The sequence below is a fragment of the Mus musculus genome, chromosome 15 (genome assembly GCF_000001635.26).
Source record: "Mus musculus strain C57BL/6J chromosome 15, GRCm38.p6 C57BL/6J".
In the NCBI taxonomy this organism is placed as follows: Eukaryota; Metazoa; Chordata; class Mammalia; order Rodentia; family Muridae; genus Mus; species Mus musculus.
The window spans coordinates 23,202,769-23,229,783 of record NC_000081.6 but is presented as its reverse complement, the minus strand read 5'-3'; the positions used below and the strand labels follow the sequence as shown (position 1 = coordinate 23,229,783).

Genomic DNA, 27,015 nt, shown 5'->3' with positions numbered 1-27,015 from the left:
AATGTTTGGCTGTGGGTCTCTGCATCTGATTCTATCAGCTGTGCTAGGCTCTTGTCTGCAAGCATAGGAGAATATCATTAATAGCATCTTGGGTTGAATCTATTCTATAAGATAGGTCTCAAGTTGTCCAGGCATTGGCTGATCATTCCTTCAGGCTTTCCCCTACATCTTCCTATGTCTTTCATTGTTATATATAATATAAAACAAAAGTTATACACATTGGCACACACACTAATTTTTTCATCAGCCTCCATATAATTAGAGTACAATGTAAATTGTTTCTTATGATGATTACAAATGCACACATTCATACACACACATGCACATACACACGTTTGTCACTATAATGAACTTCTGCTTATAAAAAGGATTAATAAAATATAATTTCTAGTATTAGGCATCTGATCTCCAATAAGTTACTATCATAAAAAATATCCTTGCCTGGGACCATCTAGTATGGAGACAGCATTTAATTGTCTTAGTTATTTTGCTACTTTCAAAAATTAAAGTTTTGTCTAACAACCACATTCCTGTCTGACAACTTCAGAATATAAGCTGCTCCTTATTCTACCAATACTTCAAACTTGTGGAAATATCTTGAAAATATTCTCATTTCTTGAATTTGAATTCACAGCCTTAACTATGATATTTCCACATTGCTTTTTGGCCTTTATTTAGAATACCCAGGATCCCTTCTTGTACTCAAAAGTACTAATTTGCACCTAAGACTCTGCTCACATATATGTAAATCTGTCTGTTTCTGGGCTCATCATTATTGTTATCTTATGCTACTAATTTACTGATTTGCCTCAGATCTCTGTTTTCATTCAATCCTTTCCAATTTATCCCTTTCCCTATTAGCCACCAAAGTTCTGATTTTATAGTCAGGCCTTTGAACATTACCAATATTTTCACAACCTCAATTGAACAATGTTTCCCTAAAAATTAGAGTTTTCATGAAAGTTATAAATCATGTACCTCTTCATCTGAAATGGGAAAATAGCATTTTTCTCTATGCACATCTTATTCTTTGTTCTTGGGGATATACGTTGGGGATATACATTGGGGATATACGTTGGGGATATACATTGGGGATATACATTGGGGATATACATTGGGGATATACGTTGCTTCCATGTCTAAAGAATATGACTTCTACAGGTTGCTTATTCCCTAAGAACTTGTTATGTTTTCTCATACCAGGATGGCAACCAAGCCTAATTAGTGACCATTTATCATTTCAGGACATATGTGGATTTTTGTTGTAATTTATTTTTAATAGAAACATAATAACCCTACTTCCCAAGTCTCTCTGCTGTATTCCCTAAACAGCTCCAGTTTACTTTTATTACTGTTTGTTGAAAACTGTCTTGGACTGATGTCGATTTTTGTCTATTTCATTGCCTCTAGAGTTATCTCCATATGACTCTTGTGGTTTTATTTTTGCTCTTATCCTCTATCAGACACTGGAAGGCTACCAGCCAATTTCTTACAAATGATGGTGTATAAAAGCATGTCATGTTTGTAAAATAAAGGGGACTCAGGCAATGTGATGTTGGCCTATGGGCCTTTGGCAAGGAATGGGAAATTATTTTCAAGTTTTTGCTCACAGACTCTTATCCATTTTTTTCTTTAAGTGTCCTTAGAGACTAATAAGCATGAATATATTCTAAGCATCTGCCAAGAATTGCTAACGGTAATCCCTGAATTCTGGTGCAGAGGGAAAAGGTTGGGAGATTGTTTTCTCCCTAGAGACTCTGGCTGAAAGCATCTTACTCTTGATTTCTACCCTTTCTCCCTCAGCTAAAGAGCTACCTGGCTCTCAGGAGACCTAGAATGGGCTGCAATCCTAAAAGAAGTTCTCTTCTTTCAGTCAGGAAACTTTATGTGAACATTCACAGGCAGACATGATCAGTGACTGCAATATGCTAATTCAGAATAAAGCTGTCATGTATATATTTAAATGAAATGCAAAAACAAACACTCCAAAAAACCTCTCCAGAAAAACAAATAGAATCTCACAAAGACAGCAAAAAAATTAATGTGACCATTTAAAGTCAGTTTAATTACTTTCAGGAAATTGATCTCTGCAATAAAAATAGAGCAAAATAAATGAGCCACAAAAATCAGTGAGTAAAGGAAGTGTCCCACAAATTCAAAGAAACTGGAGAACTGAATGAGTTTTCAATTATGGGACAGCCATGCATTGAGGTGAATATTATCTAATTCCATGTTTATTTCCTAAAACTGGGAGTTTGGAATGTGTACTTTATGCTGACTGCACATTTAAAATGATCTCAAAGTGAGGAACATGATTTTGTATATTTTGAAATAAATATGTAAATGTCAGACTATGAATAATTTATTGGGTAATGAGAAGTAACGTCTAATATTAATGTTATTATAATTAAGAAGGATGTATTATGACTATAAAAGATGTAGCAAGAAGTACAAATGCATTTTGTCTTCAAGGCAGTTCCTGTTGAATGTGTAGGAATCCATATTATTTAATAACATGAAAAATTTTGCATATTCAAGAATAATGCAAATAAATAAGAATTGCAAATGATAACTAGTTATGGCTTTGGCTTGAGATATTACAAGTATTTCTACACAGCCATATTAAGAATTTTTTCAATATATAATGTATGGTTCAATAATAGATGTTCTTACTGCAATAAAAATATTATAACATTTTAGAGCTTTCTCAATGTTTGAAAAAATACATTAAAGTAATTCTTTAAAAGATATATTTGATACAAATAATGGGAATGGATTTCTTCACTATAAAAATAAGTGTCCTTACCCATATCTGACATTTCAGGCACAGTAACGATGTATGGTCCATCTGTGAACTTTGGGGCATTGTCATTAATATCTTGCACTTTGATGATGAACTCAGACTCAGGTTCAAGAGGCTTGTTTGTCCGTCTGTCAATAGCCTGGGCATGGAGCACATAGTGAGTCTTCTGCTCTCTGTCCAGGCTTTTGGTTGAGTGGATGTCACCTGTGGTGTCATCAATGATAAATATAGTCCCGGCCCCTTCTCCAGTCAGGATGTACTTGACAGAACCATCACCTTTGTCGGAGTTGGAGTGCAGCTAGAAAATACACATAGAGGAACTCAGTATGAATATATTCTGATGGCATTGTAACCTGAATATTATCAAGGGATGAAGAATTTTAGTTTTATTCTTTACTGGAAACCTCATGCTATAGCAACCATTTCATTTCTTTTTTTTTTCTCTAATTGGTATTAAGTGAACATTGCATCTTGAATTTTCTCAGATTCAATAGTCTTTTAAAGAAATATATAAACCATATGTTTGTATGGGGTTTTATTTTTAATATACTTAATAATCACCTCTGTCTTCTGAATCAATATTACACTATGTAATGTGAAGAAATCAATATAACACTATGTACTATGAAAGAATCGATAGTATTCTATGTAATAAAGGGAAAAAATGTTTCCACTCATCACTATTGCTTTCCATGCCTGGGGAATAATATTGTTATAAGGAAATTCTTTAAAAAATTAACCAACATTGTTTTTTACAGTAGAATTTGCAAAACTGAGTAGGAGAAACAGAATTTAATATTACTTTTCAATTTTTCAAATGAACAAAGATTTATCACTGAGAAAATAATTTCATAATTTGTAGAATATGCGGCATAGTGTTTCAAATAAAATTTTAAAGATAGAAATTAAACATTTGTTTTAATTTTTCTTAAGTGTTTTGAAAATATTATGATAAATTATAGTAGTGCAGTAGTTAGTAATATAAGGTAAAGTGGATGAGGGAGGGAGTAGGGACAAGAGGGGAACCTGATCTGTTATTGGGTGAGGGAAAAGGACTAAAGACCTGGGAGTCAGCAGAAAGAATGGAAACAGGCAAACTCAGGAAACAGGAGGTTGGGGGAACCCTGCAGAATGCAGCAGAGACCTTGGAAGTGAAAAACTCTCGGGACTCAAAGGGAGGGACCCTAGATAAAATGCCCAACAGTAGGGAGAGGGAACTTATAGAGCTCACCTTCAGCAGGAAGACAGGGCATCAATTGAGGGAGAGGGGGCATCACATCCCAGAGTCACAACTCTGATTCTGTCTGAAAGAATTATAGGGATGGAAATGGAGAGGAACCTGAGGAAAAAAGATCCAGCAACAGGCCCAAAGTGGGATTCAGCTCAAGGAGCGGTCCCACAGCCGGACACTATTATTGAGGCTATGGAGTGCTCACAAAAAGGGACCTAGTATGACAGCACTCTGGAAGACTCAACAAGCAGCTGAAAGAGAACTAACCAGTACCCCCAGACCTACTAGGAGACTAAACCACCAACCAAAGAGTACACAAGGTGGAACTCATGGCTCCAGCTGCATATGTAGCAGAGGATAGCCTAGTTGGTCATCAATGGGAGGAGCGGTCCTTGGTCCTGTGAAGGTTCTATACCCCAGTGTAGGGCAATGCCAAAGGCAGGAAGTGGGACTGGCTGGGTTGTTGGGCAGGGGGAGGACAGGGAATAGGGCATTTTCGGAGGGGAAACCAGGAAAGGGGATAACATTTGAAATGTAAATAAAGAAAATATCTAATTAAAAAAATAGTGTCAGATGCAGATATTTGCACCCAACCAATGGGCAGAAGCTGCTGACCCATGTTGTTGAATTAGGGGAGTCTGGAAGAAGCTGAGGAGAAGGGCTATCCTGTAGGAGGACAGCAGTCTCAATTAATCTGGACCTCTGAGATCTCTCAAACACTGAACCACCAAACAGAGAGCATACACCAGGTGATAGGAGGCCACCCCAACACATGTACAGCAGAGAACTGCTGGCTCTGTGTTCATTCAGAGATGGTATACACAATCATCAAGAGTCTAGAGCTCCCAAGGAGCTTAGAGGTCAGTGGCGTGGGGAGAAGGCATGGATGTGGAACAGTTGGAGGTTGGACGGGGTGGTGGGGAATAAAATATGTAATGTAAAAGATAAATAAATTAACTAATTAAAAAAGAAAAATCTAAATAATATAAGCTAGTAAATAGAAATGAATACATTTTATTTCCTAAAAGAACAAATATATAATTTCCACTTAGAAATAATTCAGAAAACATATCTTTTTTAAGAAACATGACTTTAAAATTAAAATAAATAAATCTGAAATGCATGTGTAGAGAATAAACTGGCTTTTAGTCATTTAAATCTAAGTGAATTGTTCTAAATTGCATAGGATAAAGCATGCATACTTCACAATTAAAATCCTAATTTATTTCTAACACCACAAAGAAGATAAATAGCTGAATGATTTACAGCTAAGAAAAGACATGTATGTTTGTGAAAACAAAACTGTACATCTTTAAAGAATTGTAGTCCCTAGAGGCCAGAGTCGATCGCTCTATATAGAAACTCATTGCAGAATCTCAAGTATTCATCTTTTGCTTATATCTGACCTTGGGAACAGCAGAACATCTAACCTTATTTGCATAGCACTTTACTGTTTTATTTTCCACAGTAAAGTAAAATCATGAAGGTTAGGTTTAAAGTATCTGACATCTTATAAGACACTTGAAAAATAAATTACAGAAAAGAATGGTAAGATGTAAGGAAAACTTCTTCTGGGTAAATGATAGCAATCAGTATGTATTTATTGTTGTATGATTCACAATTTTCTTTTCTTTTTCATAAACATAAGGCATGAAACATATACATTGCTCATTGCAAGAGTCAGTAAACAAGATCATTTCCAAAAGTTTTATTTTGATGTCTCCAAAAATTGAAGGATTAAGAGGGTGGGGGTCGGGGGACATCCAAGTGGTGATTGGGGCATGGGGAAGAGGTATGAGATAAGGAGCATTAGGAGGGTGGACAGGGAGGGGGGAGAATACCATATGGAGTGTAAAAAAATAATTAATTAATTTTTTTAAAAAACCTGAAGGATTAACAACTTTGGAACACACAGTTTTCAAGGATTACCACTGCCATTTATCATCAAATATTAGTTACTGTATTCCAGAACAGAGCTTCAGAGTGAGTGCGGTGCATGGAGACATTGTCTGCATGTATGGAAGTGTACTTACTTGTTTCTGCCTGTGTCTTGAGACACCATTTCATCATCATAGAAGGTTTAAAATTTATGAAGTAGACAGTAAAAATCATTGACATAACCAACCCCTTAATCATTCCTCATCTCTATCTAACACATAACAAAGACTTGAAGTAGTAAAGGATTTATAGGGTGAAGCAAAAATGACAGTTATGATTATGGTTTTTCAGGCATGAATCTGGTACAAAACCCATGATATTTTATAATTAGTAAGCCACTCATCATGTATGTCTCAAAAGTTGTAATTAATTTGAGCCTAGTTTATTACTGATAATTTAGAAATATTTATAAAATTGTATAACATTATTAATAGTTACATGAAAATATTACAAAATATACTGAGATTTTTGCATCAGATATTAATAATAGTTAGCCTGAGCATTTACATAATGGAGGTGATTATTTTATAATGAAGATAAATCTTTTAGCAAACTTGATTGGATCTTGAAACCATCATTTCCATATAGCGATTATGGAAACTATTCCATTAGCATTTAGTTCATTGATTAATAATTTATATAATTTTGAGGATAACTGTGTCTGAAGGAGCAAAGTGATCCACTCATGATTCCCTTTCCTTGATTCATCCTTTCTCAGTTATTATTTAGATTTCAAATTCACTCTGCATTAACATTTGAGCCTAAGACAACTACACTCATTGTTCTGTAGATTTTTGTTTATTGAGCAAATTTTAAGTACCATGAGGGATGAAAGCATGTATATTTGGTTTTAGAAACAAAAGATAACAAAATGAGGAATGCATAAGAGTATTAAAACAGAGAATAGAAAGGATACATACAGAGTGGGGGTTGATTTGAATTATGAGACATAAAACACAGGGAGTTCTGTAAACTCTAATGAAGATAGAATTATTTTACTTTGTTTATGGTTCTCCATCAGCTATTATTTAAAAAGAATTAACAGTAGAGCATGAAAATTATGAATATTCAATATATAGCTTGACCACTGACTAATTACCTACTAAGACGTTATTCATTTACATGAAAAATTTAAAACTAAACTAGAATATTTGGAAAGTATAGATAATTAGTTCTACTTATTCTGACATACTTTTTTCTTAATGCATGTCTTGATTCCTTAGTCATTGGACTTTTGCTGGACATGCACCAAAATTAGAACTGTGCCTTGAGAATATTGTAGTGAATCTGATATCCATTGTGTACTCAGTCTGGTCATGTTTAATAAGCCTTTAAAAGAAAACCAATGTAAGCATCTTTGTGGCCTTGGAATCCCCATGCAATTATTTTGCACAACTTAAGCTACAAGCCTAATTTTTATGTCTATATATTTTACCTAAACTTGACCTAGAATGACTGGTATGCCTTGACCCAGAATTGTCACTTTCTCTGTCTGTCTGTCTCTGTGTGTATGTGTGTGTGTTTCTGTCTGTCTCTGTCTGTCAGTGTGTGTGTGTGTGTGTGTGTGTGTGTGTGTGTGTGTGTGTGCGCGCGCGCGCGTGTATATGTATGTGTGTAATGGTAATTGTCTTAGTCAGGGTTTCTATTCCTGCACAAACATCATGAACAAGAAGCAAGTAGGGGAGGAATGGGTTTATTCAGCTTACACTTCCATACTGCTGTTCATCACTGAAGGAAGACTGGAACTCAACCAGGTGAGAAAGCAGGAGCTGATGCAGAGGCCATGGAGGGATGTTCTTTACTGGCTTCCTTCCCCTGGCTTGCTCAGCCTGCTCTCTTATAGAACCAAGATTGCCAGCCCAGAAATGTTTCCACCCACAAGGGGCCTTGATCACTAATTGAGAAAATGCCTTACAGTTGGATCTCCTGGAGGCATTTCCCCAACTGAAGCTCCTTTCTCTGTGATAACTCCAGCTGTGTCAAGTTCACACAAAACTAGCCAGTACAGTAATCATTTGCTAAAAGCTTCAAATATGTTAGAAGCAACCTTAATAAAACACATATGCCAAAAATGTCTGTAGTACATGAAAATGATATCCATGTGTAGCTTGAAGTGTTACTGTGGGTTAGTTGAATTTTGGAAAGTAACATTTTTCTGTGTGTGATGCTGCTGAAGGTTTCTGTAAAAAATTCATTCATTTCTTTCACAAGTCATGTTTTTATGTTATTAAATAAGTATAGAGTAAACACAGGTTTACACACAGCCAACATAAACACACAGATCAGATGTACATGTTACATGGGTCACACACAGTGTATTTTCTACAAAATACAGACAAATGGAAATCTTAACTTGAAAAGTGGAAAATTCAAATTTGGGCCCATTGTTGGTCCAGTTAATCCAAGAGAATATCTCTGATTCACTCTTTAATATGAAACTGATACATTTTGGTGCTTTCTTTAATATTTCTTTACTGCATTAACCAATCCATCTGTTAGAAATTGATAAGAGGGTATTATAAAATGCAGAAGGGGGAATAAATGTTTAGTTTTCTAAACTGTTGTGAAGGAGATTATATTGTCATTCTTGTGTGCTACCAGACAAAAACTCCTGTGTGTATGGGGATTACCTAATAAAGCATTTCTAACAAGTTTCCCTTCAGCAGACAAAAAGGAAGGAACGATAAAGAAGAAAAACAGAAATGTAGCCACTCAAGAAAGTAACATGAACAATTTTCTTGCATTGCATTCATAAAATGTCTTTGGCTGGTGTTAAATAGAAACATACGGCACTTCCAGTGCTTACGTGACACACATGAATTCACTCCATAAAACTGTTTATGCTCCCTAGACCACATTAGGATCATGACCTAAAAATTTATAGCTTTCACTCCAATGCACAATTGCTAGCCAAGATAATATGTGATTCCTTACAGACGAATAATTTTAAAAGGTTAAGGACATGGTGGCAAAGTCATTAATTTTGAAAGTTACTTTGAGTTAGGACTTCAAGCTCTATTACAAAGGTGGGTCACAAAGTTAAAAATGTAATATAGTGTTGACACAATATTTGAGTAATTGAAATGCTCATCTTTATATTTCAGTAGAAGAAGGAAATAAGTGTCGATATGCAATGTTAGCAACCTCTCATCAAACCAACACTGATTTTTCATAAAAATATTGATGAAGCAATGTGATATTAGCCTAATTCCAAGTTGGGGATCTTGAAGTACAATATTAGAAGCCTCATTTCTCAATAATTTGAAGTGGTAGTAGTATCAACACTGTGACTTTGGAATATTTATCTAGTCGTGCAGGGTTAGTACAAAAGACCAAAAGAAAAATTAAGAAAATTTCAACACTTCTTTCTGTTTTGGAAGCATATGAAGCCTCACACAAGAATCAAAGAGAGGTCGCTTGAAACTAACAACAACAATAACAACAACAACAAACTATGAATTTTTTCCTGATACTATAAAAATGATAGAAAGTCTGCCCAACTCTTTCTTTTTTTAAAAAACTCTGTAAGAACAATCTAGAACTTACTGTCAATTAAATTTATTAGAGATGCATTTTCATGCTTTTAAATGATTGATTTTAGAGAATTTGCTGTAGCAGTAGGAACAGTCTAACTCAGAATTCTGAAAAGGCACACTAAGGAATTCCATTTCAGCACATTACAGAGAGGCAAAATGCTTAACAAGTGTTCACCTAAGGCGGGAAGTTCACACAAGAAAGGAAAGATTTTTAGAAATCCTAGTGAAAGATTACTAAACTAAGACGCTCTTCTGATCAGAAGAGCTCGGAGAAGGGGAGGGGCCCAAGGCTATCAGAGCCTCATATAGATGTCAGTTCACAACCGGAAATGCATGAAATAGGGAGGCTTATAAAGGATAATAGTGGTTTCAAACTAAGAGATGATAAGGAGATTGAAGTGACAGCAAAGGTAATTGCAGAAGCGAATAGGAGGAAATTTGATAAAAAATAACATCTATCAAAGTATGACTAAATGGCAGAAGTAAGACATGATGCAATCATGTATATTCTGAAAATAAAGGAATCTGTGTTGTAAATTGAAAGCAGGGTAAAGCAAAACATAAAGGTTGACCATGATTACTGAAAAAAAAAAAAAAAAAGAATGAACTTACAATTATTCAGTTGATAGATGAAGTATGATACAGACATCCTGAGGGATTCTGAAACAATTTTTGGATATCTTAATTGAAATATCACCATGTGAAGTCTCAGAGAAATAGAAGAACTTTCCATGTATATTCTGGAGTTCACAATAAATATTTGATTCATTTTATTTTATAAACACAAAAGATATCAGCACAAATGTAATAATGACAGAAATAAAGTTAGATGATGCTATTGATGAACTAAGAATAAAGGATAAAGAATGGAGTGAGTTCTGAAGCTTGTGCTGCAGTGTTTGAACAATGTTCCTGATCCCACCTGCTTACTTAATGATGTATAAGTGACTGATCCTTTTGGAGCCATTATTCCTTGATTCTGTGCTTAATTCCCTGCCTTTCTGATCAAATTTCCCAGGTATTTCTACTCAGTGATTATTAATTCACTCTTCCTGGATTTCTAAGGTTTTAAAACATGATTCTCTCTCTCTCTCTCTCTCTCTCTCTCTCTCTCTCTAATATAATTCCAGTCTTTTCTACTTCTATTCATAGTCATAGACCTGACCTGAATTAAAACATCTCATATAGGGGCGTGGAGTCTGCAGACACCACCAAGGTCCCCACAGGACCATCCACAGGATCTTAAGTCCTCTGATGAGTGGATCACAACTTCTGCCAGGAGGCAGGTTAAAACTCCAGATATCTGGAGACCTTCCCTGCAAAAGGAGAGCTTGCCTGCAGAGAGTACTCTGACCACTGAAACTCAGGAGAAATCTAGTCTCCACTTCTTAGAATTGGGAACAAAAAACCCATGGAATGAGTTACAGAGACAAAGTTTGGAGCTGAGACAAAAGGATGGACCATCTAGAGACTGCCATATCCGGGGATCCATCCCATAATCAGCCTCCAAATGCTGACACCATTGCATACACTAGCAAGATTTTGCTTAAAGGACCCTGATCCCTGATATAGCTGTCTCTTGTGAGACTATGCCTGGGTCTAGCATACATAGAAGTGGATGCTCACATTCAGCTATTGGATGGATCACAGGGTCCCCAATGGAGGATGTAGAGAAAGTACCCAAGGAGCTAAAGGGATCTGCAACCCTATAGGTGGAACAACATTATGAACTAACCAGTACCCGGGAGCTCTTGACTTTAGCTGCATATGTATCAAAAGATGGCCTAGTCGGCCATCATTGGAAAGAGAGGCCCATTGGACATGCAAACTTTATATGCCCCAGTACAGGGGAACGCCAGGGCCAAAAAGTGGGAGTGAGTGTGTAGGGGAGTGGGGAGGGGGGCTTTTGGGATAGCATTTGAAATGTAAATGAAAAAAAACCTAATAAAAAATATAAAAAAAAATAAAATAAAATTTAAAATATCTCATATAATTAACAATAATGGCAACTCAATATAACTAAAGAAAGAACCAAATATAACTTTATTATATATCAGGCAACATACCCATGTAAATTCAAAAGAATTCTGTGTTTTCATGAGTTTTCATTGTTAGAGAACATGTGGCAACAGATCTATATTTGGAATTTGTTACCTTGGGAATGATAATATAAAGATTTCTTTCCTTTTGGAAAAGTTTTTCAGATGGTAGAAGAGTCCAAATGCCCAGCCCTACTTCTCTTCCTTAAAAAGCTTTAAGGTACTGAATTTTATTTTTAAATTTCTCACCACAACCTTCTCTCTGTTTTTTCCACAGTCTTCTCTTAAGCATTCATCTTTTTGAATAATTTATTTCACATAAATTGATGTATCGTCACCAAGAATATCACCAGTAGTGGTTGGATAACACATATTTTAAAGGGGGTGGGTAATCTGCAAACCAGATTAAGCTAATCAATACAAAGACACAAAATTGGAGATTCCCAATACATAACTATTTGCCTCACTGAGAATGTAGGATATGGGAATTGCAGATATGGGGAGAACCTGTGCACTAAAGGACAAGAAGAGCATCTTCAGATTCTTTCATTAAAGTCTTTCTGTCATGTAGGAATTATTCAACTCATGTTGGGTTCCCATGAGTCTGCATGCTGATATTAAAACTCTGCAAAACTCGCTATTGTGTGCTTTCCTTAGTTATTTCTGGAAGAGCAAGATGAAGCATTGTAGGAGCCAGAGAGGTCAAGGAAACCACAAGAGAACCCACAGAACCGAAAGACCCGGACTAATAAAAGCTGACAGGACCTGAACAAATAATCTAGGAGCCTGAATGGATCTGACCTACGCCCTTGGCATCTATCTTATGGTTGTTTAGCTTGCTCTTCTTGGGGGAATCCTAACAGTGGTGTTGAGGGCTGTACCTGACTATTTTGCCTGCTTTTGAGACCCTTTTCCTCCTACTGGGTTGCCTCATCCAGCCTTAGTATGAGAGGAGGTGCTTAGTCTTATTGCAACTTGATATGCCATGCTTAGTTGATGTATTTGGGAGACCTTCACTTTAAGGAAAAGGAGGGGGAGTGAGTCAGAGGAGATTGGAGGACAGACAGGAAAGGGAGGAGGAAAGGGTAACGAGGTTGTAATGCAATATATGAGAGATGATAATAAATAAAATAAAATAAAGTCCAAGTTGTTCAGTTTTAATCTTGACTTGATTCTGTTTTACTTCCTTTTAGTTTTTTTTCTGTTCTCTCTCTCTCATTCTCTCTCTCTCTCTCTCTCTCTCTCTCTCTCATTCTCTCTCTCTCTCTCTCTCTGTGTGTGTGTGTGTGTGTGTGTATCTGTATTTGTGTTTGACTCAGAGTAACATTAAATAATGAGAGCTTTCTGATTATCTGCCTCATTAACTGAGATTAATGCTTTGCGTTTTGATTTGGATTTGCCTCTCAGATTTTCTACTTATATTTCTTCAATTATTTTCTGATTCTCCCTTCTTTAGAAAAACCAGCTAATCTACTCCTTCTCTGACCAGTTGCCTTTGAGCTCCTCCATTCCTCTGACTTGTCCCCTCAGACTATTCAGTGGCCCCTAGGCTGTTACATAAACTCCGTTTTGTTCTTCCTGTGTCAAGACATTCACCCAAACCTGAGTGAGCTTTCAAAAACCAAACCTGATTATTTTCCAGATAAAATACATAAAATGTCTGCAGGGCTACAAGTATATAACACCTCATGCTTTCTTATCTCTGCTTATGTTCTCATTTTTGGATGGTCATCATTCATGCTAAATTAAAATAAAAGCAGAATAAGCTCTTTTCTAAATTGGTAATAATTTAATGCTAATAATTTAAAATCATGTTTTCTGTTTGCCTGCCTGGATTTAAGAGATTTCCTTTCAATTTAAGTTAATTTTGAGTAGGCCAATTGCAGTAGCTATTATGAATTATTTGACAAGATCTCGAGTCAACTGGGGGAAAAGACACTGCATAGCAGACCACATGCTCGTCCATGAAGGTTTCATAGAACCCCATGATAGCATACCAATCACAACTATATGCATCTTACATCATCATCTGCACTGTGGTCCATCTTGCCATGGTTATTTTACTTTCATGGAGGGCAGAACCAAAATTCCATTCAGATTTTCCGCAGCATGAATAATTTTGATGGACAATAAGTACTATTTTAAAGTATGGTTCGATTTTTCATAAATATATTACCACTATTAGCTATTTATCTAAAAAAAAAAAAAAAACAAAACAAAACAGAAAAACAAAAAACAAAGAAAAAAACCCAACAAGTGTAGTTCTGTTGTTGTTGTTGAAGAGATCCCTGAAACATTACAGCTTATTGATATTGCTCATGGTGCTCTGCCCACATGTAAAAAGTAGAAGTCTATTGCTGAGCACACAGTGTACTTTGTAAACAAATCTTAGGGTCTGAAGTAAAACTAATATCACTAAATACCCCTTTCCTTATTGTACCAGTTTGGAAAAAGAACATCACTAACACTACATCCAAAAGACGGATATAAGTTTCCAAAAGAGGGGAGTAACCAACCGGCCTATGACGCTTATGAACCAGATCAGTAACCAGCAAGCCATAACCACCCTAAAGGTACAGTAGTGAGATGCACAGGTGGTAACCAACATTCCTCTACTTGGATGTAGCAGATCTTGAAGGAACAAATCATACATGATCTAGAAACTAGCCAACTATTTCTTGGCATGTCAACAATAGCACAGTCACAGACCTTGGAACAGAATCTACAACGTTGCACTTTAATATAATCACCTAATGTCGAACCATATTCTAAATAGTTGTGCTTGTGCCCTTAAATATGTGTACTTCTCACTTCTCTTCAGGAAAATTTCACTTTGCAACAGACTGAGAGCATTACAGTATACCACAATCAATTAAAGCGCACTAGTATAGCTGGGTTTCAGGAAGAACTATTTCCAACTTTTGAGAAACCACCAAATTGATTTCCAGAGTGATTATCCATATTTGCAATCCCACCAGCAATAGAGAAGTGATCCCCTTTCTCCACATCCTAACCAGCATGTGCTGTCACTTAAGTATTTGATCTTAGCCATTCTGATTGGTGTGAAGTAGAATCTCAGGGTTACTTTGATTTTCATTTCCCTAAAGAAGTTGAGCACTTCTTTAAGTAATTATTGGCCATTTGAAATTCCTCTGTTAACTATCTCTGTTTAGCCCTGTACCCCAGTTTTCAATTGATTTATTTGGTTTGTTGGAATCTAACTTCTTTAATTTTTTATATATTTTGGATATTAGCCCTGTGTTTGATGTAGAGTTAATGAAGATCTGTCTTAAACAGTAGGCTGTAGATGATCCTACCGAGACAGAGACTTATTGCACTAGAGTTGCAGGACACCTGGTGGGGGGAGGGGTATGATCTACCTTCTCAGAGGAGAAGGGGTTGAGGATGGAGCAAGGGTCTTCATGAGGGAGATGAGGGAGAGACCTGGAGGGATGGCAGTGTTTGATGTAAATAAGTAAATAAATAAATAAATAAATAAATAAATAAAACAAAACCAAATTTTAAAATGCAGAGTTGTGTAAACCAGTCCCAGTGGATGTATCTAATACTCAGGTAACATTGTGGATGAGCAGAGGAAAGATTATAAAAGTCAGAGGATCAGGGGTGTTGCTGAAAGATTGGGTCTCTAGGGACAACAATAGAACTGCCAAACTAGACAGGAGAATTTGAAAAGGCCACTCTTCTGTACACATAAACAAAAATCTAAGGTGATTGAGAGATGATAAGAATAAGTTAGTCATCTCTAAGTAAGAGTGTGCCTACTGATTGTCCATTACCAAAGGGTCAGTCCTAAAAAGGTATATACAACTACTATTATATAAAATGAAAAGGATGAATTTAGGAACGTGTATGTGTGTGTATGTGTGTGTGTGTGTGTGTGTGTGTGTGTGTGTGTGTGTGTGCATGCATGTAACAGTAGTTGATAAAAAAAGAGTCTATGAGTTTGAAAAAGGGCAAAAGAGTATATAAGAGTATCTAGAAAATGAAAAGAAAGTTAATTAATTATATAATTTCAAAGTGAATAAAAGCACCAAAACCAGACAACATTATTGACAATGCATAACCAAACTGTCAACTACTCTTGCTAAGTGAGTGTTGGTCATTTCTATAGAGAGATTACTGATGAGAAAGGCAATTGATTGATAGATGATTGAAGATAGATAATATCCAAATATACAGTTAGTTAATTGATCAGTACTTTTGACACAGACATGATTCAGGAAGTTTTCTCCATAGATTTAATACATAATGACAAAGATAGAGATAAAGAGTACTTTGCATGGAGTTCATTTATAGAATTCAGTATCTCTCTTATTTAAAGGAAATTGTATGTGTGTCTATAATAGAGTTATCATGCCTAAGTATACTACAAAAAGTTCAAAAGGTATCAGTGAGGACTTTTAATATTATTTAAGTAATATAGTACAATAAAATTAGATTATTCCAATTTAGTTTAAAAGTATAATCAGCATGAGAATATTGAGAAAATGCCTATAAATATATAAAAATAGTTAATATAGTTCCATTAAAGAAAATATTTGATATAAAACAGAGTATTCATGGATGATAAGAAAACAGTATAATGGATGTATATCTGAATTATGTCATATGTACATATATATGTATGTATATATCTATATGTGAGACTGATATCAAACTAGAAGTAACTGTTTATAAGAGATATGGGCATGCACCATTAGAGTTTGATATTGAAATAATTAAGTTTTTCAATAATCCAATAAATGTTGATTATCACATCTAAAAATCTTATTCAAAGTCAAAAAATTGATCATATGAAAGAAAAATATTCTTCACATAACCTTCACAAAGGAAAAACGATAATAAATATCTAAGATTAGAAAACATGTTACTTTCAGATTCAAACTATAGGTACATTAGACAACAAAAGAGTTAACCCAGAAAGATTACAGTTACAACCATGAGCCCAATGCCAGAGGTAAGGAATATCTGAAAAAATGAGACTCTACTGGAGGAATATTCAATTATACCTTATTGCTGAGACTTGAGAGTGCATTTCATTATTATTTATTATGCAAATAGTTAGAAGATAAACATAAAAATGAAAGATTCTAAAACATCAAAGTAAAATACATCTAACAGATGTTTAGAAAACACTCTACTTAAAACATCACTGTACATATTATTTTCAATATGCATTGTCCAGTACAAAACATATGTTAGATAACAACAACAGAAATCAATGTGTTTAATTTGGTGACACTTATGTCAACCTTGACCAAATAGGAATAGATTTAGGAAACAACAATTAAAGGAAAAATTACAAATGAATACAAAATTATAAGCACATTTTAAAATAATTATTAATAAATCACAAAGAAAATGAAGAATTTATTTTAAATTTTATGGAGTATAAACATACAATACAATTTTGAGGATTTATGCAGCTATAAAGCAATAATTAAGAAAGAGAAAAAGGTGATAGCACGTGAAAGAAGTTGCTTGTATGTGAAAGATAAATAAAAGCTGACCATTTTAAAACTGAATATTTTGTAAATAAAACATTACCAATAAATTGATCAATGAATGTATGAGTGGATAAACAGCAAGAAACCATATATTTAATAACTACTCAGTTTCTAAAACTTATATTTTAAAAACACTGAATAAAAAAAAAAAACAAAAGAGAAATACCAATCCAAAATGAACAGAGGGATTTTGGAAACATTTTAGAAGAACATATAAAAATAAACATGTGAGAAAGTATTAGCCACCCATACTAATTAGGAAAATGTAAATTAAAACCCAGAAAGTTACCATTGAGCACCCACTAAGCGAGCTGAAATTTCATAAGAGACAGAAAATAAACAAGTGCTGGCAAACTTCTGGAGAAACTGGATCGCTGTACCCTGCAGATGGAGTTGTGGCAAATTATAGTCATTTAAAAAGTATGGTAATTCTTAAATTGTCACACATATAATTAGTGTGTGCAACAACAGCTCTAGCTTCAGTTATCAAAGAAAGAAAACACATGCTACAATGCCATGTAATCGGTATACTGAGGAATGAAGGATGAAAATGAGTGGGCTTGTCTACTAATGTGGAGAAAGCTTCATTTAACCAGAGGAATGAGAAAGCTTTTTGCACTTAGTTTTATGATATCACATTGTGAATAAATTGAAAATCGTAAATCATAAATGTGCAAATATATAGGCTATATTTTAATATATTGTTACATTTTTTATCTCTTTAGTCTCTTTTATTTTAATCTAATAAATTTAATTTCTAGTCTTTATCCCACTCCTGGTCTGCCCTCTGACTGTTCCTGGTCCCATCCCACCTCACCTTGCCCCTCCCCAATCTCCAAGAGGATGCCCCCACCCCACTGCATCCCCACTCCACCAGACCTCTCATTCCCATTTCCTGGGGCGTCAAGTCTCTTGAGAGTTAGGTGCATCTTCTCTGACTGAGTCCAGACCTGGCAGTCTTCTGTTTTATGTTTGTTGGGGGCCTCATATCATCTGGTGTAGGATGCCTGGTTGGTGGTTCAGTGCCTGATAGATCTCAGGAATTTAGATTAGTTAAGACTGCTTGTCTTTCAATTGGGTTGCCTTCCTCCTCAGCTTCTTCCAGCTTTTTCCTAATTCAACCACAGGAGTCCCTGACTTCTGTCCATTAGTTGGGTATATCTGCACCTGATTCTTTCATCTGACACTATTAAGGATAGTCTGCTATATTTGCAAACAAGAGCCTAGCATAGCCATCATGAGAGAGGTTTCACCCAGGCACTGCTGGAAACAGATGTAGAGACCAACCACCAAATATGAGGCAGAACTTGTGGAATCATGCAGAAGTGGGGGAAAGAGAATTGTAGGAGCCAGAGAGATTAAGAAAACTACAACAAAATCTACAGAATCAACTAACCTGGGCTCTACAGGAAAACCTACAGAACCACGAACCAAGGAGTTCTCATGGGACAGACCTAGGCCCTCTGAACAGATGGAAGAGTTGTGTAGATTGGTCTTCATGTGGAACTCTTGGCAGTTGGAGCAGGGGCTATCTCTGACTCTATTGCCTCTTTGGGGACCATTTCCTGTACTGGCCTGCTCGTCTAGCCTCAATAGGAAAAGATGTGCCTAGACTTCCTGCAACTTGATATTCCAAGGCTAGTTGATATCCATGAGAAGCCTCCCATTTTCTCAAAAGAAAGGGAAAAAGAGTTGATTAGGAGGAGAGGGGAAGGATTAGGAAGAAAGGAGGGAGTAGAAACTGCAGGCTGGATGTAAACTAAAAAGAAATCAGTTAATTAGTTAATCAATTAGAAGTATGGTAGCATAATGTAAATCATGGTCAAAACACCATGAGACACAGGTAGAATAACAAGGTACAGAAGATAAAGCTGTAGGTCTTCTAAGTCACATTCCGAAAACACTAAAACCTAACTCAAACATTCTCATAAAGAATTGTGTAAATCATGAGGAAGACATAACGAGTTGTTGTTCAACATTGGAACAAATATCTTACAGATTCAGTAAGACTGCAAATAAAATTCTCAGGAGCAATGCCATTCATATTACCAACAGAAATTGAAGAAAGAAAACTTCTCTTGTTTGAAGAAATGATGTGATAATTTGAAATGCTAAGCAATGTGCAAGCAACACACTTGAACTTCTATGTAGATAAGCTTCCAAAGTCAGAGTGTTCACTGACATGAGGCGTCTAAAAACAATTGAAATGCAGATGACCTAAATAAATTCAGAGTTAGTGAATGTTGTCAGGCACAGTTCTTCATTAATGTGTCATAGGAAAACTTTAGTAGTAGAAATGTCAACAAACAGATCAAGTAAATGGATTAAAAATGGAAATAGAGCACCAGCAAACAAGATTTTCAGGTTTTATCTAAATGTAGTAAACCCATTTGTTTTATCCAGAGTAAAGAGTCAAAAAAATTTTTCTATACCATCTTAAGTCAAATGCATGTTTGTTTGGTTCGATGAGTTTCAGAATTGTTATTGTTTAAACCTTTTGAAAAAAATTCTATTAGTTTTGTTACACTTGATTTACCCAACATGTTTTGTGTCTAGTGGTCAATAATGAGTCTCATAGAGAAGATATATATATAGTTTTTTTAAATCTCTAAACATCATTGATATCATGTACACCTGAATTTAAGTTATATAAAGCTGACAACTTTAGGCTAAGAAGATAATGGGATTATGTCTTTCAGAACATTGGGTAGAAATTATTTTACTCTGGAGAGATACAAGAATCACAAGAATTTTAAAGAGCAGCCTATGTTAATATCTGTTTTGACCTAAATGGATGTTTCAACCTTGACACATTTTCATGCTCATTGCATTCCTTTTCTTTTTCTGGTTGAGACATATGCGTATTATATAATAAGGTGACCATGTATGACAGCATGCAATTTTGAAAATTTGTTTTAAAAAAATCCCACTTTCTGTACTGCATACCTTCAGGCTCCCTCTCAGTTTTTTTTTTTTTAATTTTTTGTATTAGGTATTTTCTTGATTTACATTTCCAGTGTTATCCCAAAAGTCTGCTATACCCTCCCCCCACCAACTCTCCCACCCACCCACTCCCACTTCTTAGCCCTGGCGTTCCCCTGTACTGAGGCATATAAAGTTTGCAAGATCAATGGGCCTCCCTTTCCAATGATGGCCAACTAGGCCATCTTCTGATACATATACAGCTAGAGACACGAGCTCTGGGGGGTACTAGTCAGCTCATATTGTTGTTCCACCTATAGGGTTACAGACCCCTTTAGTTCCTCGGGTACTTTCTCTAGCTGATAATTGGCCCTCAACACATATACAGCAGAGGGCTGTGTGGTCTGGCCTCAGTCAGAGATGTACCTAACACTTGAGAGACTTGAGGACACAGTGAGTAGGGAGGCCTGGTGGGGTTGGTGTGTAGGGACATCCTCTTGGAGCCAAGGAAGAAGGAATGAGATGAGGAACTGTTGTTTAATGACTTGAATGTGAAAAAAAATAAAGATAAAAATGGTGTTCCATTCACCAAAAGAAAGAAGACAGAGAGAAAGAGGGAGAGAGAGAGAGAGAGAGAGAGAGAGAGAGAGAGAGAGAGAGAGAGAGTAGGATGACCAACATTACATGTGGAGCAAGAGTAATAACACTTTCTTTAGGACTCATTTGGACAAGTTTGAAGAACATGACTGTGGGCTTTATTATCGGAAACAGGTTAAATCCACATCTCAACATATTTGGAAGTTTTGTTGTGTGTACTTTATACAGATGGTTGCTTCTGTGTGCTGTGACTAGAAACTTTCCCTCTGCTGAAAAACTAAAGAGTTGTGGTTTTTTCATAAATTTTCTGTTATTTTATAAAGTATTTGTTTTAAATCACTGATGTTTGGGGGAAGAGAGAACAAGGATAGATATGATGTGTGAGTAACCCACAAGATTTATTGAAAAATAATGCACTGAATAAAGAAATTATTCCTTACAGAGCATCTGTTCTTCGGTTTCAAGTACATGAAACAGCAAATCTAACTCACTGTTGCTCAACTCAAATCAAATTGGTAGTTGTCAGGAGACAGGATGAAAACTTTGAATTGTAATATGGTTTAAGATTGCCCTGAATATTTTTATGTATTATCAAATATCTTCAATTTCTATATGTACTATATATTTAATATAGAGTATAAGAATAGTAAATTTATATCAATTTGGGCCTTACTTTTGTATTTGAGGTTTATGATATTTGTGTAGATTACTGGAAAATTTACACATTATATTTTATTTTGCATTGATAGACATTTCTTTTTGAAATGATAGGATACATTTTCTCCCAGTGTCCAAAATTCCAATTTTGTTCTCCATAGTACTTGAGAACATGCATCCTAAAACTCATACATTAAAGTACTAAAAAGTATGAGTAAGAAAAATAATCCTTAGTAGAAAATAAATATATTTTTGTAGAATCCTATCTCAATATGTGATTATAATATAAAACCATAGTAACAAAGTATGAAGGTGCTCACACAAACTAAGAGAAGTACAGGTATTAAATAAAGCACAGAGATGAGAATTAAATCTACAGAGCTCTGATCTAATGTCTGACAAAGATGGTCAAACATACACATTGTAGTAAATATGACATATATAACAGATGTTGAAGAGAAAGCTGGATTTCTCCATGGAGAGTGATAAAACAACGTTTGCATCTTTCACCCTATACAGAAAGCAAGTAAAGATGTATTAAAGCTTCTAATGTCAGAGCTAAATTGTTGAAAATTACAAAAGAATACAAATAAACCAACTTCAAAATTCAGACATAGGCAAGGTCTTAAAATAATTCTAATAGCACAAACATAAAACCAGGAAATAATGAAAACTCATATGAAATCAGAAAGTTATTGTGTAACAAATCAGACAATCATAAGAATAAAGACATGCTCTTCAGAAAGAAAAATATGTTTCTTTCTAGGTTACATCTATTCCAATTAATTTTTTTTCAATTTTTATTAGAAATTATCTTTATTTACATTTAAAATGCTGTCCCAAAGTCAACTATACACTCCCCCAACCATGGTCCCCTAACCACCCACTTCCACTTCTTGGCCTTGGCATTCACATCGACTGGGGCATATAAAGTTTGAAAGACCAAGGGGCCTCTCTTCCCAATGATGGCCAAACCGGCCATCTTCTGCTACATATGCAGCTAGAGACACAAACTCTGGGGGCACTGGTTAGTTCATATTATTGTCCTTCTATAGGGTTTCAGACCCCTTCAGTTCCTTGGGTATTTTCTCTAGCTTATCCACTGGGAGCCCTGTGTTCCATTCAATAGATGACTATGAGCATCCACTTCTGTATTTGCCAGGCACTGACATAGCCTCACACGAGACAGCTATATCAGGATCATTTCAGCAAAATCTTGCTGGCATATGCAACAGTGTCTGCGTTTGGTGGCTGATTATGGTGGGATGGATCCCCAGATGGGGCAGTCTCTGGATCCTTTTATCTAAGCCCCAAACTTTGTCTCTGTATCTCCATCCATGGATATTTTGTTCCATATTCTAAGGAGGAATGAAGTAACCACACATTGGTCTTCCTTCATCTTGATTTTCTTCTGTTTTGATTAAAAAAAAAAAAAAAAAAAAAAAAAAAAAAAAAAAAAAAACTGTTCTCAACAATAAAAGAACCTCTGGAGGAATCACCATGCCTGACCTAAAGCTGTATTACAGAGCAATTGTAATAAAAATTGCATGGTAGTGGCACAGCGACACACAGGTAGATCAATGCAATAGAATTGAAGACCCAGAAATGAGCCTACACACCTATGGTCACTTGATCTTTGATAAGGGAGCAAAACCATCCAGTGGAAAAAAAGACAGCATTTTCAACAAATGGTGCTGGCACAACTGGCGGTTATCATGTAGAAGGGGAAATATTCCTAAATAGAACAGCAATGGCTTGTGCTGTAAGATCAAGAATTAACAAATGGGACCTCATAAAATTGCAAAGTTTCTGTAAGGTAAACACTCTTCAATTGCTGGTGGGATTGCAAACTTGTACAACCACTCTGGAAATCAGTCTGGTGGTTCCTCAGAAAATTGGACATAGTACTACCGGTAGATCCAACAATCCTTCTCCTGAGCATATACCCAGAAGATGTTCCAACTGGCAATAAGGAACATGCTCCACTATGTTCATAGCAGCCTTATTTATAATAACCAGAAGCTGGAAAGAACCCAGATGCCCCTCAACAGAGGCATGTGGTACATTTACACAATGGAGTATTAGTCAGTTATTAAAAACAATGAATTTATGAAATTCTTAGGCAAATGATGTATGTGGAGGATATCATCCTGAGTGAGGTATCCCAGTCACAAAAGCACTCACTTGATATGCACTCACTGATAAGTGGACATTAGCCCAGAAACTTAGAATACCTAAGATACATTTTGCAAAACACAAGAAAATCAAGAAGAAAGAAGACCAGCTGGTGAATACTTTATTCCTCTTTAAAATAGGGAACAAAATACCCATGGAAGGAGTTATAGAGACAGAGTTTGGAACTGAGATGAAAGAATGGACCATCCAGAGACTGCTCCACCTGGGGATCCATCACCAAAAATCAGCCACCAAATGCATCAGATACCAAACCCAGACGCTATTGCGTATGCCAGCAAGGTTTTGCTGAAGGGACCCTGATATAGCTGTCTCATACGAGGCTATGCCAGTGCCTAGCAAATACCAAAGTGGATGCTCTTAGTCATTTATTGGATGGAACACATGGCCCCCAATGGTAGAGCTAGAGAAAGTACCCAAGGAGATGAAGGGGTCTGCAACCCTATAAGTGGAACAACAATATGAACTAACCAGTACCCCAGAGCTTGTGTCTCTAGCTGCATATGTAGCAGAAGATGGCCTAGTTGGCTATCATTGCGAGGAGAGGCCCTTGGTCTTGTGAAGATCATATGCCCCAGTAGAGGTTAATGCCAGGGCTAAATAGTGGGAGTAGGTGGGTAGGGGAGCAGGGCAGGGGGAGGCTATAGGGGACTTTCAGAATAGCATTTGAAATGCAAATGAAGAAAATATCTAATAAAAAATGGAAATAATGGGGGGGGGAGTTGGTGATCATGCCGGTGGCTTTGTGAGATTTGTTTATTCCACTCCTGAATCATTTCTCAAGATTTTAGCCTTTGGTACAATCATATCCGGCTTCAGTATTTAAACACACAAATTGGAAACACAAAGATTTAAACCTCAGCACAGCTGTACTGACACTCAGCTATTTTGTCTGACCTGAGGTTATGAAACCCTAAGTAGTACTCTCAGAAATTCAAGCATGGTGGCATGGAGTGCAGATAGCTAGACCTGTAGATCCTTTCTACATATCAGTGAAAGCAGCAGGTTTGTCTTTTTGCATGTTCCCGTCATTGTTTTTCACCTGATATTATAAATTCCAATGCAATTGGTTTTCTTGCAAATCTCATGATTTTATTTTATTTTTTACGGTTGTATATTTTTATAGGCTCTTTCTAAAGTTATCAGATTGTTCAGGCCGTTTTCCTCTTTACAGTGAGTAGTGCAGCAACAATCTTGGATGACTGTGTTTCTAGAGTGCATTGACTTTCTGTTCATCAATAGCATATTCCCAAGTAGTATAAATGAGTAATAGAGTTGTTCTATTTCTGTAATACTTTTTTTTATATTATTTTTTCCAAAATTTCCTAATCTTTCATCTACCTGCCACAAAAGTTTACATTCCCACAGGTTGTGAATAATGGTTTCCTTTTCTTCATGCCAATTACCTGCCTTTGTTTGTATTTGTTTTCTTGTATATAGACATTCTGTCCGGAAGGGACTAGAGACAAAACGGAATTTTAATTTGTGCTTTTCTGACTGTGAAAGAGGTCAAACAATTTTTCAACTGTTCATTGGCTGTTTGTTTTTATATATTTTTTGTGGATATTTCCTCTTTAGTTTACTAGGCCGTTGATTGAGATGATTTGTTTTCTCGGGTGTTTAATTCTCTCCATTGTCTTTATGCTTATTTTTTTAAAATATGAATCCCCTCTCTAAAGTTATCCTAATATCCTTTGTTTCTATAATAAAGGTTTAACCAAAAGCAATTTATAGATAAAAGGGTTTATTTGGCTTATATTTCCAGTTCATAGTCAATTTTAGAGGGAAGTCATGGCAAAATCTCAATAGAAACCATAAAAGAATACTGAGTAGTGGATGCTCACAGGCTCATGCTAAGATAGATCTGCAAGATAGTCCATTTCCACCTACATAGGTGTTGTGTTATTCATTGAGAGTAATGTGAGAAACACATTCACACAGACAGACTTGGCCACAGGCTACTTGGTTCTATGTAATTTTTCAATTGAAATTCCCTTTATGGATGAAACTAGATTTTTAAAATTAAAACTTATCATTAAAAATAAATGGAATATCTGCTGTCACCTGAATTTCTGATCTTAGCCATTCTGATTGGTGTGAGGGGGAATCTCAGGGTTGTTTTGATTTGCATTTCCCTGATGATTAAGGATGTTGAACATTTTTTTCATGTACTTCTCAGCCCTTCGATATTCCTCAGTTGAGAATTCTTTGTTTAGCTCTGTACCCCATTATAATGGGGTTATTTGAATTTCTGGAGTCCAGCTTCTTGAGCTCTTTGTATATATGGGATATTAGTCCCCTATCAGATTTAGGATTGGTAAAAATTCTTTCCCAATCTGTTGGTGGCCTTTTTGTCTTATTGACAGTGTCTTTTGCCTTACAGAAACTTTGCAATTTTATGAGGTCCCATTTGTTAATTCTTGATCTTATAGCACAAGCCATTGCTGTTCTGTTTAGGAATATTTCCCCTGTGCCCACATCTTCGGGGCTTTTCCCCACTTTTTCCTCAATAAATATCAGTGTCTCTGGTTTAATGTGGAGGCCTTTGATCCACTTAGACTTGAACTTTTTACCAGGAGAAAAGAATGGATCAATTCACATTCTTCTACATTGATAACTGCCAGTTGTGCCAGCACCATTTGTTGAAAATGCTCTTTTTTCCACTGGATGGTTTTAGCACCCTTGTCAAAGATCAAGTGACCATATGTGTGTGGGTTCATTTCTGGGTCTTCAATTCTATTCCATTGATCTACCTGTCTGTCGCTGTACCAGTACCATGCAGTTTTTATCACAATTGCTCTGTAGTACAGTTTGAGGTCAGGCATGGTGATTCCACCAGAGGTACTTTTATTGTTGAGAATGGTTTTTGCTATCCTAGATTTTTGTTATTCCAGATGATTTTGCAAATTGCCCTATATAACTCAGTGAAAAATTGAGTTGGAATTTTGATGGGAATTGCTTTGAATCTGAGGATTGCTTTCGGAAGGATAGCCATGTTGACTATACCAATCCTGCCAATCCAAGAGCCTGGGAGATCTTTCCATCTTCTGAGATCTTCAATTTCTTTCTTCAGAGATTTGAAGTTTTTATCATACAGATCTTTCACTTTCTTAGTTAGAGTCACACCAAAGTATTTTATATTATTTGTGCCTATTGATCACTACCTCTCCTTTCCATGAGAGGAAAAAGGGAACATTCTTAAGTTAGACTCTGTTGGCAACATCATATAAAACTTTCAGCCTGTAAAACTATAAGAGAAGTCACTGTCTGTTTCCTGACCATGAAGGGCCATGTGAAGAGGAAGAGCCACAATGTGGATCCTTACAAGTTTACGTTTCCTCTCCAATAATCTTGCACAGAGTTAACATGAATGAGAAAGAAGATTTTATTCTTTTACCACCTGAGGCAGACGTGTGCCCATGATGGATGAATGTGAGGCGTATGTCGGAAAAATAAGCATATGTTCACAATAAAACGTTATGAAACATGAAAAAAGTATGCCTTCAAAAGTAGGTTTGCAGACGCATATTGAGATTAAGAAATCACTATACTGCACAAATGAAAGGAGGAA

At 35.9% G+C, this 27,015-nt stretch overlaps 1 protein-coding gene across 8 annotated transcripts in view; it reads right to left on the bottom strand.

The window, feature by feature from the left end:
• The window catches only part of Cdh18 (cadherin 18), a 928,594-nt gene that overhangs the window by 247,708 nt on the left and 653,871 nt on the right, over positions 1-27,015 (bottom strand). For all 8 annotated transcript variants that reach the window (XM_006520095.4, XM_011245360.3, XM_006520094.4 and 5 more), the window contains one exon: positions 2,807-3,101. In XM_006520095.4, coding sequence (XP_006520158.1) covers positions 2,807-3,101 — 295 coding nt within the window. The remainder of the gene's footprint in view (positions 1-2,806; positions 3,102-27,015) is intronic.